Genomic DNA, 18,442 nt, shown 5'->3' on the forward strand with positions numbered 1-18,442 from the left:
AGGGTTTGTATGAAACAACAAATACAAACCGAATCCTCTTTTTGAAGACTAAGCTTTTATCTCTAAAAATGGAAGCAAATGAAAATATAAGCAATTTCATATCTCGTGTCAAAGATTTAAGTGATAAGTTAGGAGATATTGGTGAAAAAGTGTCTAGTACTAACTTAGTCACCATCACATTAAACAGCTTAGTGAAAGATTATCAAATTTTTGTTTCAAGTCTTGCAGCTAGAGAGAAACCCCCTACATTTGATGAATTGACAGGAATTCTTCTACAAGAGGAGGAGAGGATGAAGACCTTTAATTTTGGCTCTAGCAGTTCAGATTTGGCATTGGTGGCTAAGGGCAAATATCCATATAGAGGTAAGCCATGGGACAAGAACAAAGGAGGCAAGTTTCAAGCAAAACAAAAAGGTATGACACAGTCTAAATTTCCAATCCATGATAAGAGAAATGATGAGTGTTATTATTGTGGCAAACCTGGGCATCATTCTAAAGATTGTTATAAAAGGAAATATAATGAGTCTAGGCAAAGAAACAGAAGGCATAATGGAAATTTTGTGGACAAAGATACCTCAATCAGTGATGGATTTAAAAATCTTAAATTGTTTGTTTCTGATGCTGCATTGTCTGTGGAAAATGATGATAAGAATGCTTGGTTCATTGATTCTGGTGCGTCACTCCATATGTCTTGTAATAAGGAGTGGTTTGATTAATATTATGATGGAACAGTTTGTCTAGGAGATAACAGATCGCTTAAAGTTCAAGGTTATGGAGTAATAGGTGTGAATTTTCCTAATGGACAAGAGAAACAGATCCATAATGTGATGTATGTTCCTGATATCAAAAAGAATTTAATTTCTGTTTCTACTATTACTGACCAAGATTTGAAGGTGGAATTTGTTAAATCACAGTGTGTAGTGAAAGACATTCAAGATAAGTACAAGGTTATTGCCACAGGAACTAGAGTTGGAGGCTTGTATAAGTTGGATGTGACCAGGAAAAGTCATCAAGCATTGGCATCTACAACAATATCAACTGTAGATTTATGGCATGAAAGGTATGGACATCTAAATCACAAAGATTTAATGCTACTTCAAAAGAACACTATGGTTGAAGGGCTTCATGTTTTGAAGAATGATCATGTTGAATGTGAAGCATGTGTACTTGGCAAGCAACATAGGGAGGAATTTCCTATACATAAAGAAAAAAGGCAAAGGGAAATACTTGATTAATTCATATTGATGTATGTAGACCTATGCAAACTAGATCTATTGGTGGAGCATGGTATTTTCTTATTTTTGTGGATGATAGATCCGGATATACATGGGTTTATTTCATAAGAAAGAAGAGTGATGTCTTTTAGTACTTTAAATAATTTAAGAATATGGTAGAAAAACAAACTGGTAATTACATCAAAATTTTGAGATTTGATCTATGGGGAGAATTCAAATCAAGAGAATTTAATCAATATTGTAAAAGCAATGGGATTCTACAACAATTTACAGTGCCACATACACCTCAGCAAAATGGAGTTGCTGAGATGAAAAACAGAACACTAGTTGAATGTGCACGTAGTATGCTTCAAGGTAAAAATAGTTTTAATGTTTTTTGGGCTGAAGCCATTAATATTGTTGTATATTTGAAAAATAAGAGTCCAACCAAAAGTTTAGAACTTAAAACACCTTTTGAAGCATTTTATGGGTACAAACCAAAAGTGAGTCATTTAAGAGTTTTTGGTTGCAAGGCATTTGCTCATATTCCAAAAGATGAAAGAAGAAAACTTGATGCAAAGTCAATTAAGTGCATATTTATTGGTTATTGTGATAATCAGAAAGCATACAAGTTGTTTGATCCCAGTGCTCATAGACATAGACTGCTTGCAAGTAGGGATGTGGTGTTTCATGAGAATGCAAATGAAGGTGATAAAATAAATAATACTAGTGTATGGCATGATATTGATGATTATGTCAAATTAGATACAAGTGTTGAACAAGAACAGGAACAAGCACAGGAACAGGTACAAGTTCAAGAGCAAGTAGCATCAAGCAGTCATGACACTCCAAAGAGAGGAGAGGAGACTCTGCAAAGCTGAAAGAAAGATGAAAGTAGTAAAACTCCAAGAAGGTCATCACGTCAAAGTCAGGTACCTATAAGGTATAAAGATTATGCATTAATGTCTCATGTTATGAATGTTGTAGAACCTTCAAGCTATGATGAAGCTAAAGAATATGAAGAATGGAGAAATGCAATGAATGAAGAATATAACTCTATAATGAAGAATGACACATGGGAATTAATAGAATTGCCTAAAAACAAAGTTCCCATAGGATGCAAATGGCTTTATAAATCTAAATTTAATGCTGATGGAAGTATTGATAAACATAAAGCTAGATTGGTTGCAAAAGGATATTCACAAAAGGAGGGAATTGATTATGAAGATACTTTTGCACCTGTAGCTAAGTTGAACACAATTAGAATTATGATTGCATTAGATACAAAATATAATTGGAAAATGCATCAGTTAGATGTCAAATCTGCATTTTTGAATGGTGAGTTAAAAGAAGAAGTTTATTTAGTTTAGCTTGAAGGGTTTGTAAAACAGGGACAGGAGCATCTGGTTTGCAGGTTAAAGAAAGCTTTATATGGTTTGAAACAAGCACCAAGATCATGGTATGTGAAAATTGATTCTTTCTTTTATGAGAAAGGTTTTATGAGAAGCAAAAATGATCCTAACTTATACATCAAAGAAGATGAAGGCAAGAATGTTGCTTTAATATCTGTATATGTTGATGATCTTATCATAACAGGAAATGCATGCAAGTTGATTGAAGAAATTAAAAATCAGTTGTCACATGTATTTGAGATGAAGGATCTTGGTGAATTGCATTATTGTTTAGGTCTTGAAGTTTGGAGGGAACCTGATAAGACACTAATCACACAAAGCAAATATACAAGGAAAATCCTTTAAAAATTCAATATGATTGAATGCAAGGCAACATCTACTCCTTTAGAACAGAATGTAAATTTGTGCAGTGATGATGGAACCAAAGAGGTGAATGGAACTATGTATTGTCAACTTGTGCGAAGTCTGAACTATCTCACCACTACCAGGCTAGATATAGCATATTCTGTCAGCATACTTAGTTAGTTCATGGTTAAGCCTTGTGAAAGTCATTGGAAAGCAGCAAAGAAAGTCCTTTGATATCTTAAAGGAACACTTAATTTTGGTATTATGTATACTGATGAATTCGATGTTGAATTGGCAGGTTATTCTGATTCCAACTGGGTTGGAAATCTAGATGATAGGAAATCTACTACTGGATACGTGTTCAATATTGGTTCAGGACCAATATCATGGAGCAGTAAGAAACAACCAACTGTTTCATTGTCATCCACTAAAGCTGAATATAAAGCATTATGCAGTGCTACCTGTGAAGCAATATGGCTTAGGAGGATACTTGAAGATGTTGGAGAAACACAACAAGCACCTACGGTAATCAGATGTGGCAATCAAAGCACCATCAAATTGGCAAACAATCCTATATATCATGCAAGGACAAAACACATTGACACAAAACATCATTTTGTAAGAGAAAAATTGCAATCAAAAGAAATAGACTTATCATATTGTAATACAAATGAAAATGTCGCTGACATATTCACCAAGTCTCTTGGAAAGGCTAAATTTGAAATGTGTAGAAGTAAGTTGTGCATTGTAGAAAATCCAAATTAAGTTGTAAGCCTAGCTGAGACTTAGACCAGCAGGCATATCAATTAAGAGTATATTTGTTATATAGTTGGAATTAAGGGGGAGCGTTGGAAAAAACTGGAAGTAATTCCAACTACTCAGAACCAACATTCAACAGTGATTTTAATGCAGTTTCTAGAAATTGTTGACAAAGGGGCAAGTTTCTTGAAGAAGCCATCGCCCGAATTTATATCCAGAAGTTTCTCCATCCTATATAAATATCAGTGTAAGCGATGAATGGAAGCAAGTCATGAAGTTTTTTGTGTTCAATGTTTATGAGTTGAGTCTCTCTGCTCTCTCTGATAGTTTATGAGGCGGAATGGTCCATAGGCTTGTAACTGCTTCTTGTGAGATTGAGGATGATTCTCTAACCCGCATGTGGCTGGACCTATACGTGACTTTTAGCTGTTAAATACATTAACTAGTTAGTTTATTTTTGTTACTTGAGTGGTTGCTTCAAACTGGTCAAACTACTGATAAAAAACTTACTCCAAACCAGTCAAAATTTATTTTAACTTTAGATTTACCAAGTGTTGAGAGGGATCAAGTCTCTTTTCACTCTAAAAGAGGTTTGCTACTCAAGAGTGTGGATCCCTCTCTTCTCCCGAGTTAAGATCTCCCCAGTTAAGATGGATCTAAGCTGGTTTAATTCCCCTTTTAAATAGGCTATATTCCACATAAATACTAATGGAACTACGCTGGTTTAATTCCCCTTTTAAATAGGCTATATTCCACCTAAACACTATGGATTCTAATTCCAGTAATAATTTATAAAAATTAATAATAATAATAATAATTAATTATTTTTAATTTAAAATATTCACGTTACATTAAAACATTTCTACCTAATTTATAAAATTTAACAAAAATAATATTTTTTTTTTACCAAGTAAAAGTATTTACCAGACATCATATTACATTACAAATCTCTACCATACAAAACTGGAGAGTGCCTCTCGACACAATAATCACAAACACGCTTAATAAGATAATTAAGCAACATTTTCATAATAACACATTATTTTTAATATTGTATGCCAAGATATATTGTATGCCCACAGAATATGGCAATCATGGAAGCTCACAAGTGTTTCAAATAAATCTGGCACTGAACTAGCACGGTCGATATCAGAAATCCAAATCCAATATATGTCATTAGAGAGGGAAAAACAAAAAAAAATTATCCATTTGAAGTATATCTGAAACTAGTCTATCAGCAAAATGTATCCTCAAATATATCCGGGTGCATTTTCTCTTACTATTGGGTTGGTATGTTTGACTTTCATTTGGGCCTCAATATACAGAGTGAGATGGACCCATGGACTAAAGTTTAAACATTAAAATTGAGAAAATTCTATGATTTCCATTGCAAGAGAAATGCTTTCATTAAATAAATTTCACACACATCCTCAGAAATATCCGGGTGCATTTTCGCTTACTTAATTGGGTTGGTATGTTTGACTTCCATTTGAGCCTCAATATACAGAGTGAGATGGAGCCATGGACTGAAGTTTAAACATTAAAATTGAGAAAATTCTATGATTTCCATTGCAAGAGAAATGCTTTCATTAAATAAATTTCACTCAATTGAAGTGTGAATGAGCAATACAAACGAATTCTACGATTTCCATTGCAAGAGAAATGCTTTCATTGAATAAATTCCACTCAATTGAAGTGTGAATGAACAATACAAATTTGTATTTCATCTCAAGATTATTGAAGAGAACAAATAATTGCTTACAACACATCACTGCCAATAATAGTAATTCTATACTTCAAACTCTCAGGACAGATGGGCTTAATGCCAAGCCTACCATGCCAGAAATGATACCAGCACATAATTTTGCAACGCTGGCTTTATGATAATAATGTTGAAGAAAATAATGACATGAAAAATGAACCTAAAGGAGGACTACCAAAGGTGTCAGTTAATAACAACAATGTCACGCTCTAGATTCAAAGAAGGAATTTTGCATGAATTTGCTACGGCTGCCATGGCACCTGACAAAACCAAATTGCTGGAATTCCATAGTTGGAGACTATATCACCTTCTAAAACACCACAACTGTGTTAATTCGTCTAGCATTAATTAGTGAAGAAGAGCTCCTTAACATCCTAGCTGTCTGGCACATTGGTCTCCCACTATTCAATTGCTATGAGAAAGTTGCAATACCAGACTTCTTTATGGCAAATAAAACTTTTAAGCCATGGAATTGTAGAGAAATCTGTTTAATCTGGATGCAAATCTACACCAGAGACATCCCCAAGTGTGGAATTTTGCACTTAACGCGTGAATCAAGAAAGATTATTACAACTTCTCTTGTTGCAATGGCATCGCAACAGAAGCTTAATAGGATCACATTTCAGCTAACTTGCTCCCCGATCAGGTCAAGACCAACAAGCAGAAATGACACACCCTGAAATAGTAGGAAATAGAAATGAATCCCTTGGGCTGATAGTAAACTTCTGGCTGCTGCAGTAAGTAGGAGAAAAGCCAAAGCCAATTCCTTTCTGTACAATCGATTAATCTTTTTGATTCGAGGTGTGGATGGCTGCTTGCTCAATTTGCTCAACACATCGAGGCCAGTTTCAGAAGCCCCGCGATGAAGTGGTTGGCTTAGACTCTTTGATTCTCTTTCGGCCACAGCTAGCAAATCTGGTTCAGAAGCTCTGCCTGTCTTCTTTGTAACAATCCATTCATAAGCACTGCCCAGTTGAAACAGTCCAGATACCATAGCATTGAACTTGGTAACAGACATAGTATTTTCAAAAAGAAGATAAGGGATAATGAAAGGGAATGATCTCGGTGCTGGCAACACATTCAAAAATGACATCACAGCAGGGATATAGCATATCACCCAGATAGGTAGTTCTGCCTCTGGTACAAACATGGTCATTGGAAGAATAATGCAGAACAATGTAAAGGAATAAAATGGAAGAATCAACTTTCTTAGAAGGAAGAATAACAAAATGAGGTTCGCTTTCTTGCCAATAGATATCTGCATCCAGAGACAGTAAAAGTCCATCAGACAAACAGAAAATTGTGACAAATGAGATTGCTCTGACAAGCTTTAGTAAAACTCCTAGTAGCTTCACCCTTAGAGACTAGAAATTTTCTGCAGAGCATTGCTTGCTATTGCAGCTTCTGGATATGTTGCAGAATAACGTCATGCTAAACACAGAAAAAGTAGCTGAACGATATTTATCACAGACCTTGGAAGTAATTATATCTGGAAGGCAGAGTCGAAAAAGATGCATAGGACCAGAATGCCATCGGTGTTGTTGCTTCCTGTAGGCTTCATAACTCTCTGGAACCTCGCAAAGAACCTAAAGTAATACCGTGTTTCAAATTAGAATCATATCTAGAAGTCATATGGAAGGAAACCAAAATAAAATTCAAAAGCAAAAACACCAAAAAGATCATAACACCATTAGAAAAATGTCTCCACTTGCTTCAAATTGCCCTAAAAATAGTCACAAATTTCAAGATACTACCAGAACCACATATACTTTGAAGTTTGAAACGCTAAATTGAACGTAAATTTCAGAGTACAAAGATAAAAACACCATGAGAATCAGAGCATGGTTAATGGTTCTAGAGCACTACCGTGACATCATTGAGAAAAATAAATTTCCACCCTTTCAGATGGGCACGCACAGCAATGTCCATATCTTCAACACTTGTTCTTTCAAGCCAACCTCCAGAATCCTCAAGAGATTTTATTCGCCAGACACCAGCTGTCCCGTTGAATCCAAAGAAATTGAGAAAGACTCCATTCACCTGCTGCTCTACCTCAAAGTGGAAAGAAAGATTGATGTTCTGCAGCCGTGTTAACAAATTTTCATCTCTATTTACAAAAGACCACCGAGCCTGGACCAAGCCGAGTTCAGGATTATCCTGCAGTATCATCATTCACCAAAGTAATGCATTATTATTAGCATGTAATAAAAGCAAACATGCAGTAATATGATGCAACATCTTAAGGAGAAGTGGCTTGTGTGCTACCTTGAAATGTGGAACAGTCTGTTTCAGGAAATCAGGGTTTGGCTGGAAGTCTGCATCAAAAATTGCAACAAACTCATAGTCTTTGACATAATCACAACTCATTGCAGCCTTCAGATTGCCAGCTTTATAACCAGTCCTAATCAACCGATGCCGGTAAAGAATGTTGACGCCTTTCTGGTTCCACTTAAGAACTTCTGTTCTGATAAGCTCTTGAACATCATCTTCATATGAATCATCTAGTACTTGAATTAACAGACGATCCTTTGGCCAATCAAGCTGACAAACAGCAGAAATGGATTGTGCGTACACCTAAATTTGGACACAATTGAAGAATGGTATCAGTTATCATGAATGCCAGAGCAATCTCAAGAATGTAAGAAGTGAGATCAATTCAAAAGACAGCCCCAAAGGCAGATTTTCAGGCATAATTATATAAAATACCAAACAGTTTTCTGAAAATTTTGCAAATGAATTCAATTCTTTCCAACCCAACTTATAACATGTGACAGATGATCTCCCAGCATTCAAGAAAGTGTCGAGTTTAACAGCACAAGCCAAAATCAATTATCCTAAATAAAAACACTCAAAAAACTTCTGAAAGGACTTTCCATAGCTTAAATTCTATTGACATGGTCAGTGACCACTATTCCTAGAAACTAACACAGATTTTGTCCAATACAACAATGCAGGTTGAGAATCTAGGAGTAGATTTGATCAGATCTGGAATTTCATGGAATGCTTCTTAAAACCCAAACAAATGATACTCTGATAAACTCTGAATAAGGGATATCAAAGCTGGGTTTCACAAAATTTGTCGAAATAAGATGAAAACCCAAATCATAGATTTCAAGCAAACCCAAGCGAAGAAAATTTAATATGTCAACGCGAAAATGCTAACATTGAGAAAACTGATTCCAAAAAAAATTCAAGGAAAATGGTAATGAACTTCATACCTCCTTCTCATTGCACATGGGAATTTGTACCAGCACCATAGGATAAGCAGACCCTTGCTGTTCAACATCCTTTAATTCAAAGGATTCATCTTTTGGCTTCGGCTTGATCTTCTTATACTTGATCCAAAAACAACCGATGCAGAGGACGATCCGGTCCACAGACTGAATCAAAAAGAGAACGATGCAAATGTTTGCCAGAGTTTGAATTGGAGGAGCAATGTAATTGGATCTGAATGAAACCCAAGCCATATATATCCATTGCAAAAAATCTTGAATCCCAAATGAAGTTGGCACGTACAAATAAGTTGTGGAAAAATGCCAACCTTTCAAGTAGGCAAATACTTCAAATACTAGTGCTGCCAGTGCAAATATCAAAAATGCCTTGAGAAACCTAAACAATTTCTCCTTTTTCGATATTTCTGACTCCATTGCCACCCCTTGCCTGAAAATTAACCTCTTCTTCACCATACTGAGAAGAGTCCACAGTCCTGTAGCAAGCCAGGCAAGGCACCCAGCAGCGCGGTGAGCCTTAAGAAGCAACACCCATGTCAGCTGCCTGGCATTCTTGCCCCTGTCCTTGTCCACCTGCTGCATTGCAGCAGCTGGATTTTCCAGTTCCAGCATTGACCAATTAGGATTCTCCATTGTTACCACAACAGGGGTGCCCTTCTGGGTGTCCCTAGACCACCACTCAGAAAAATCAAAGCTGGGCGCCATCCTCTCTGCTACAAAATTCCAGTAAAACAAAGATGCCTAACCAGGAAAACAATGATGGCAAATGCAGACTCTTATTGACTAGATCCCAGGAGGATAAACATGCTGCAATCATAAAACTTGAAACCTCCTACACAAGGGTATGGATCCTCGACCAAAAGACCGAACCTGGGTCTTCTGGTCAATAATCGCCAAGGATAGAGAGTTTTGCTACATCTACGGGCAACTGCACTAAAATAACAATAAAAAGGTGAGAACCTGATATTCCTGTCATATCAATGATGCAGTTCCCGAAAACCCCTCTTTTAACTAAGATCTATAATTCTACTTACACAGAGCCCTCTCCTGTTGCTGCTACCCATAGCTCAGAAAACCTTCAACTATTTCTGCACCAGCAATATATTAATTTCAGATTGGAAACCCAATGTACACCGGGTACAATTACCCAATGTAGTGAAATGCAATTAGCAGAGAATGCGATAGCCAGCAATACTAGACATCAGTATATCTATAACCTGCACCAGAAATTGAAGAAGAATGTTAACACTGGCAATAATAACTTGCTACAGCAAATGCTCAGAAAATAGAGGAATAAGAAAAAGGATGTCTCTAACTAAAGTTTAATTGATCGCCACAAATGTGCAGAGGGATAGATTGGTCTCTCTGAAGCAAAGAAGAAATTAGCATAATCCGCTCTATATATCAATAGCAATATCAGCAACCAACAGTCACTGTCAAAAGGGGAGAGTACCTGTTATTCACCAACACCATCATTATGAATAAAAGCTATCAACGAATCTACAGTGGGCAATTGGGTATGGAGCTGCAGAACAGGAAAATGAAGAAGATGAAAGGTGATTGTTATGGTGATGATTGAGCAATTGAATCTTGATATGAATCAGTACAGAGTGAGAAAAGTAAAATATATTGCTCATATAAGCAAATAATTCATGTTGTGTGATCTGACACGGAAATGGGGAACTTTACACCAGACAAATGCCAGCGAGAAACAGCCAAACCGCAGATCCCAAGACTGCCATGACATCATAACACTCTTCTTCATATTCCTCACCAACTGCCCAATCTAGTTTCCTCTGTGTCACAGATTAAACTAGAACAGAACAATTATTTATTCAGAATTCTTACATCCTGGTATTTATAGGGCATTTTTTCTTCCTAAAAGTAAACTCGTAAACAATTTAGGATTCATTCCTTTTGCCCTGGCTTGGGAGGGGAAAGTAATTTGAATGGCTATTGGTGAAAAAAAATCGTCGGTGTTACAGTGAGTTCCAATGTTTTTACATTTATGTTTCGAGTTACGAGTTTAGATACTAGAGAACATGGGGGTTTAAGTACATCGGGATTTTACAGTTAACTTGGATTTTTAATATATCGTACATCGGGATTTCATAGCTACGTGGAGTTTTAATATATCAATAATAAAAACAGCTATATATAATAAATATACTATGATGTCATATATATTAAAATAAAATAATATTTTATTATTTTAATTATTTATAAAAAATTATTATAATTAAATATATATATATATATAATTTAATTTTAATTATAAAAATATATATATAATAATATTGTTTCAGTTTATCTATTAATATTTTATATATTTTTAAAAAATATAAATAATAAATCAATTTCGTCACCATGATCGTGTACATATTAGTTTCAAAATTATTATATAAATAAAATGAGAAAAGTTCATTAATTTATTTTAAACAAATAGAATGTCACTTTTGGGTGGCAGGGATTTTCACTAATCTCCAAGGGATTTATTGAAGATAAATAATCTTGAATTTTGGAAGGAAGACAAACAACCAAGTAAAAGCTTATGGCTTGTTCCTAGGCCTCACATTGGCTCAAAAGAAATGCATTAAAAAATATAGGTCTTAGGGGACTCCATGTTAATCATTAGGCATATGATCTATACTTCATCAACAAAAAATATTAACTTAAACCAAATTATCAAGAGATCCCAAGGGTTGATCCCCTCCTTCGATTTAGTGTCATTTTTCCATATTCTCAGAGGGAATAATCAAGAAGCCGACAAATAGGCAAACCAAGCTTGCCAGTTGAGAGAAGAAAGAAGTATTGTGAACGAGGTCGATGGAATGACTAGCATCCCCTAATTGTGTTTATGAGCTTCAAGTTCTGGGTTGAGGATGTTATTCTTGGTCTAGCTAAGAAGTTAGCAAATATCAGAAATGGGGACTACGCAATTTGGTTTCTAAAGTTGGCCTATTGGTTTCTCTTCCCCCCTTCACCCTCCCTCTCTTTTTGACCCCCCCTTCCCCTCCCCCCATTTTCCCTTTTTCCTATTTAACCCTCCCACCCCTATCCTCTGCCATTCTCCTATCTCTCTCCTTGTTATTCCCCTCTTTTATTTCGTCCTACCTCCCCTCCTTTCTGTCATGTTCCCCTCTCCCGACCCCTTCATTCCCCTGCACCTTGGCCCCTGTCGCATCACTCCATGCGAGTCCTAGCCTGTCCTAGAGCCTCATGGCATGGGCTTCCTCTGCTTGCGGCCACGACGTGTCTGTGTTCGTCACCCTGGTACAACACTTGTGCATGGTAGATTTCAATGCGTGTGTATCCAGCTTGTTATACACATATTTCCTGATAACACAGCTCCCACACCCTGGATCATGGTGCAAAGGTTGGCGCACCATCTCAGGTGATAGCAAGATAATGGGGAATTCAGAGCAACAATTAATTCTCGTGCTCAAAAACGCCCTGATCGCTCGTGGGAGGAAGGTTTGGATGAGAATGACGGATCAGGAGCAGAGCTGGGAAATAATGGTGGACTGTTGGGAATTTATGGAGGTTCATCGAGATTACAGCTCCAACAATACCTCTCCACGGTATTGCATCATCACAAAGTCCTGCATTTGCTATTTAAGGAATAACGGTATGTTCAATTTTTATGGTTTAAGGTTCTTTTTTGCTCAGGTGGCCTCTACGAAGGCCTAGCGCCGGAAGCTGAGGTATTTGAGAGTCATTGGTTGGGTCTGGGTTGTAGTGCAGAATTTCAAGGCGTCTGGTGTGCTTGAGTATTCGAGTGGTAATCTTCAAGGGGTTACATGTTTGAATGGAGTTGCTTGGGTGAGGGTTGTTGGGTTGAGTGCTATTAGTTTGCTTGATTAGAAGGGGGTTCTAGAACATAACCTCGAGGACAATTTGAGTGTTGAAATCTGAAGGGATGTTTCTCTGAGTGCAATCGCAATTGAGAAGGTTGTGGGTTTGAGCATTGATAATATGCCTGACTGGGAGGGGGTTCTGGAACATAACCTCGGGGATTCTTCGGAGGTTGGTGTGGGGGACGATTTGGAGGACAGTGGGTTCCTGGAGCGGTGGGTCAAGGGTATCCTGGAGTCGGGAGGGTGCGTTAGTGGGGTCTGTGGCATTCAGGAGAAGTTGGTCAAAGGTAGTCTGAAGATGGATACGAGTGTGCATAGCGCTGAGGATAGCTCCCTGTCGGGCTCATGGGGCCGCGAGACCGAGGACAAGGGGGTTGCGGGTGGGAAATTCTCTCGTTGGAGGTAGAAATCGGCAAACTTGCAACAATTGTGTGCAGGACCAGTTGGAGATACGAGAATGATTGGTTGTGTTGCAGCATAGCATTCACCAATAGCAACAAAAGAATCTTACTATGAAGGAGAGACAATTGGAAAAGAAGGAACGTATTCGCCAATTGGAGGATGAGGTGGACGCGTTGCGGCAACAAATTGAGCAGTGGAAGTTCAATGTGGAGGAGAGCAACAAGAGTAACGATGAAGACTCCACTAGGTTGGATCTGAGTAGGAGCAATGAAGAAGTTTCTACTAGCCTAGATCTAAATAGTCCAACGCCAATGGATGTTTAGTCTCTCTAGTTTTACTTACTGTTTTTGAATGGTACACTTCAAATGTAAATATTTATTGTTCTAGTTTTGTCGAATATATAGTTATAGGATCTCTAGAATGAGTATTTTTTATGAAATTCACAATGAATATTCTTATAGAAGGAATGCGGAACAAATGATGTATCAACAACCCTTAGTAGGCTTGAAAATACCTTGGTTTTGCACGCGAATGGGCGTGTTTTATTTATATAAAAAATCTACTCATTCTTGTTAACAAATAAAAGGTCACCTTAGTTCAACCCAATAATTAATTTTGTATATTCTTTTAAATCAACCCACTTTTCATTAAGAGTTATATTGGTTTTAAGTTTCAATTACTTATTATTATTTTCCAAATATTTATTTATAAAAAAAAATGGTTAAGTATAATATTTTGGTGTAATCTAATTTATGGACGAAATAGTTTTTCATGGGAATTCACTAAAATTTGGTAATACAATTTTTATTTTTATTTTTTATTTTTTATTTTTTAAATACATTTTTGAATGCATAAATAGATTTAGCACCTTGAAAAACGTGTGCCCACTAAAATTATGCAGATTAATCAATTTAAACTCAAGTTTTTAAAAATCTATTTCTATATTGATTAAAAGTAACCAGAAAAAAAAAATGGTAAAAAAAAATCATTTCATCTATAAATTAAAAATACATCTAATATTTTTAATATAAAAAATTAACTATATATATATTTTGATTGAAATAAATTTTATGTAAAATACTTATATATATATATATATGATGATGATGATGATGATGATGATGATGATGATGATGATGATGATGATGATGATGATGATGATGATGATGATGGTGGTGGTGGTGGTTAACGTCCGCTAAGACCAAACCTAAAGAAACAAATTATTTATTTTGATTTAAAATTTTATTCCTATGCTTAAAAAGCTTGGAAAGAAGCGTCCCGAGCTCACTATAATTTTGACACTGTAAAAGGCTAGGAAGGTCAGTATTGTAACAAAGATTGTGAAACTGAGATCTAATGTGGTTGTACGCGGGGCACTCTAAGAGGAGGTGGTTTTCATCCTCGATGTTCCTATTCTCACATATATGACAAATCCTTTCCATCCATGGTGTTTTAGGAACTGCGCAACGACCTGTTTCACTATGGAGCTCATGAGAATTCATTCTAATCTTTGCTATATTAATTTTCTTCTTTGAGCTAGTTAAAATAGAGAGATACTTTTGATTTTCTAGGGTGGGGTTGATGACCTTCTTATAATAACTTAATTTTCTTTTAGCCGCTAAATCTTTCTCACACCACATTTTTTCTTTGAACTTAGAAGTAACAATATCTTTAATGTTATTAATGTTTTGCAATGCATCATTCTCGTTGATCTCCCAATAGTTTAACTAGGCCCTTGTGTCTTTATGCCACCCCCGATTAAGCCTTAGGTGGTTTTGGCTGGAATTTAAAGCTAGCTTAGGAAGTCTATGATCGTCTATGCTATTGAGTTTGTGTTTGTACAACAGAAACCTAATCATAGCTAGGTTCTCAATAGGGGAAAGACCTGCTTCTATAAGGAGAATAGGATAGGGTGTATTACTTTTAATTTTCAGGTTATAAGTTATAAAACGCTTCTGGATTTGCTCAATCTTTCTCCATGATTCTCTGGAGATGCTGCAACCCCAAACCTCACAGCCATATAAGATAACAGGAGTGACTAAAGTTTCAAAGAGGAACTTTTTATCCCACATTACAAGGTTTGCTGTTTTACAATTATTTTCAAGACCAAAATAAGCTTTCCACCCCCCATTAATCCTTTTCTCAATGCTATGGTTCCAGTTGAGCTTGTGATGAATATCAATTCCTAGGTACTTGTAAGAATACACTTCCTCCAAGTTATTATTGTCATACATAAAATTAGCGTAAGTGTCCTTCTTGGATTTGATAATCATAACTTTTGTTTTGTCAGTGTTAATAGTCATGCCCATGGTAGAGCAGAAATCCTTAAGAAGCCTAAGTTGCTTATCAAGATCAGATGGGCACCTTGCGAAAAGAACAATATCATTAGCATAGAGAAGAAGGATGACGACTATCCTAGCTAAGATCGTGCCATCACATCCTGCTTCCTCTAAATAGCCTTCGAGCTTATCGATGTAAATGCCAAATAGGGTAGGGGAGAAGGGGCAACCTTGATTAACTCCGATGTTACACTTAATATCTTTCGACCACCCCTCATTGCTCTTTAGCTTGGCAATTACATTCTCGTATAACTTTATAGTGACAGCTCTCAACTCGAGAGGAACCTTTATCTCTTCTAATCTATTCCAAAGATTGTATTTAGGAACTGTATCGAAAATATAAAATACATATAAATGAAAATATAATTAAATACATTTATAAAATACGTCCTAGATTAATAAATAACAATATTATATTGTATCGTATAATTAACATCACGTTTAATTTGATTTTATATGATAATATATTAAACATAAACTATGACCGTGTCTACATTATTGTCAACTACGCCAGTATTCCTTTAAAATTGGAAAAGTTGATTAATTTATATTAAATAAAGGTCACCTTAATTATTTTCATGGCCAATGTTTTCTATCCAATAAATCATATTTTATATTATTTTAAATCAATCCAACTTGCATTAAGGGTTATGTTGATTTTAAGTTTCAATAGTTTATTATTAATTTCCAACTTGCATTAAGAGTTATGTTGATTTTAAGTTTCAATAGCTTATTATTAATATTTTATAGATATTTTATTTCAAAAAAGTTAAGATCTTATTTGGAGTATCTTTTTATATAGAATTAATTATATGTATTTGTTGTTAAAATATAATTAAATAAATTAATAAAATGTTTGATTTTATTTTAAAATGTTTATACACTAAGAGCTGGGACATTGTACATATTTTATGGTTGTATGGTTAATGTCATGTTCAATTTGATTTAACATTATTGTATTATATTTTATAATTAATTCAATTATTGTATTATATTTTATAATTAATGTCAGGTTTATTTTGGTAAGATTATTTGTTTTTTAATTATATAAATTTTTTTTTTATGTTTTAATATTTAAAAAATTAATTACTAAAAATATTATTTATATTAGGTTTATTTATTGAAAGATACCAAATTTATTTTTTTCTTAAGTTAAGTTGATATTGATAATATATAGAAATTGATATTAATATTATGTCAATAAAAAATTAGAGTTATATATTTGAAAAAAACAATCTCTAATACTTCATCATATATTATAAGTAATCCATATTCTATTGATAATTGATTGTAAATAATTTATATATTTGGAAAAAACAATCTCTAATACTTCATCATATATTATAAGTAATCTATATTTTATTGATATTAACTTTAAATAAAAAATAAATTACATGAAAGTGATATGCACTTCTAGTTATGTGTCTTTATGTACAGGTTCATTGAAACATAAGTTTTTAAGACAGTTTTCATGTGATAAGCACAATGTTTTACCAACAAATAGTCTATAAATGCAAGTGTTGTTATCTTTCAAGCACAATGTCTTATAAGCAAATAATTGCTTTACAAGTAAAGTTTTTATTTAAGTAAATGTGATTAAGTATAGATACCTTGAGTGTGATACTTTATTGTTTAACAAGTTGATAAAAGTTAATAAGTTAAATTTACTATGATTCAATATTTAAAAGAGGTAGAGATTGGTTTATTTGTGCATTTATGACAAAATGTTTTAATATAGATTTTTTGTGCAACTATATAATTAACAATTATTTAATATAATTTTTTTAGATTCAAATATATGATAAACAATTATTTCAAATAACTCATAATTTTAATAATCTCAAGTGTTAGTTCAGTTGATTGAGTTTTCTTTGCTAAGTACATCACAAGTTGGGAGGTCACGGGGTCAAATTTCCTCGACGCCCTTGGGGTTACGCCCTGCTTGTTTGGCCGTCGTGTAGATCCCTATGGGTTGTAGTGGGGTAGAGGTAGATCCCTTCGGGTTGATCTAGTGGGGTAGAAGTAGATCCCTTCGGGTTGATCTGCATTTTTTCTTGTGGATGTAGTGGGGTAGAGGTAGATCCCTTCGGGTTAATCTAGTGGGGTAGAAGTAGATCTTGATCTGCATTTTTTCTTGTGGATGTAATGGGGTAGAGGTAGATCCCTTCAAGTTGATCTAGTGGGGTAGGGGTATGTAGTGGGGTTGAAGTAGATCCCTTCGGGTTGATCTGCCTAAATTTTGATGTAGTGGGATAACATAGATCCCTTCGGGTTGATCTGCCTAAATTTCGATGTAGTGGGATAAGGTAGATCCCTTCAAATTGATCTACCTAAATTTTGATGTAATGGGATAATATAGATCCGGTTGGTTTGCCTAAATTTTTCCTTTTTTTTTTCCTGTAAATGTAAATATAACAATGGTCTATCTGTAAACCACCCTTAAAAAAAACTTATAACTTTGAAAAAACCATCATAAAAATTAAAATTAACCACTGATAGAAATCTTTGAATTCTTTTAAATCATGGATATAACTTGTTCCCTCTCTATCAGTGAAATATTAATTAAGCCTTTTTGTAAATTAAAAAGAATATCTCACTTTCACTAACCCATGTGAATAAGGTGAAAAGTCATGCAAAATATACGTGCCCGCGCACAGATAAAAGTTTATCATTTGAAACACAAAATATCAAATTTCAATTAATTTGTATAATGCTAAAAGAAAACAAAATAATCATATTATATTCTTTAATGAATTTGCAGTTTTGTTTATCATGAAATATGATTACAATGTTCTTATTCATTTTAAGCTAATCCATGAATAATGGTTTTGTGGATATATTTGTAATAACTAGTAAATTGTTAAGTTAGAATATCAAATTATTTTCTTTTATCATTCTTAACACTATTTGAAGAATAAAGTTTTTAGAAATGCTTGTGTATATATGTTTTTAGTTAGAATGGGTGAATTGGGATATTGAATTATTTTTAATTATATTTTTTTATTGAAAATATAAACCATAAAAAATTATAATAATAATTTAAATTTAAATATTTATAAATATAAAATTGTTATTTTATGATTTTTGTGAGTATATATTAAAAATAAATGAAATATATTATT

At 34.5% G+C, this 18,442-nt stretch overlaps 1 protein-coding gene across 3 annotated transcripts; it reads right to left on the reverse strand.

Annotated features, from left to right (window-relative positions):
- Positions 1–5,428: 5,428 nt before the first annotated feature.
- On the reverse strand, positions 5,429–10,708 carry LOC149244307 (putative xyloglucan glycosyltransferase 5). Of its 3 annotated transcripts, none has more exons than XM_089374792.1 (7): positions 10,412–10,708; positions 10,176–10,247; positions 8,711–9,939; positions 7,758–8,066; positions 7,359–7,649; positions 6,965–7,078; positions 5,429–6,750 (listed from the first exon to the last, which is right to left on the reverse strand). In XM_089374792.1, the coding sequence occupies exons 3-7, from the start codon at positions 9,425–9,427 to the stop codon at positions 6,115–6,117; spliced, it is 2,067 nt and encodes a 688-aa protein (XP_089230918.1). In that variant the 5' UTR covers positions 9,428–9,939; positions 10,176–10,247; positions 10,412–10,708; the 3' UTR covers positions 5,429–6,114. The 3 variants fall into 3 exon arrangements, with proteins under 3 accessions (XP_089230918.1, XP_089230919.1, XP_089230920.1); XM_089374793.1 differs by having other exon boundaries at positions 8,711–9,650; positions 9,757–9,939; positions 10,176–10,708; XM_089374794.1 differs by having other exon boundaries at positions 8,711–9,655; positions 9,757–9,939; positions 10,176–10,708.
- Between the last annotated feature and the right edge of the window lie 7,734 nt (positions 10,709–18,442).

The sequence above is a fragment of the Pinus tabuliformis genome, chromosome 8 (assembly GCF_031772625.1).
Source record: "Pinus tabuliformis cultivar Carrire ecotype Pingquan chromosome 8, CPIR1, whole genome shotgun sequence".
Lineage (NCBI taxonomy): Eukaryota > Viridiplantae > Streptophyta > Pinopsida > Pinales > Pinaceae > Pinus > Pinus tabuliformis.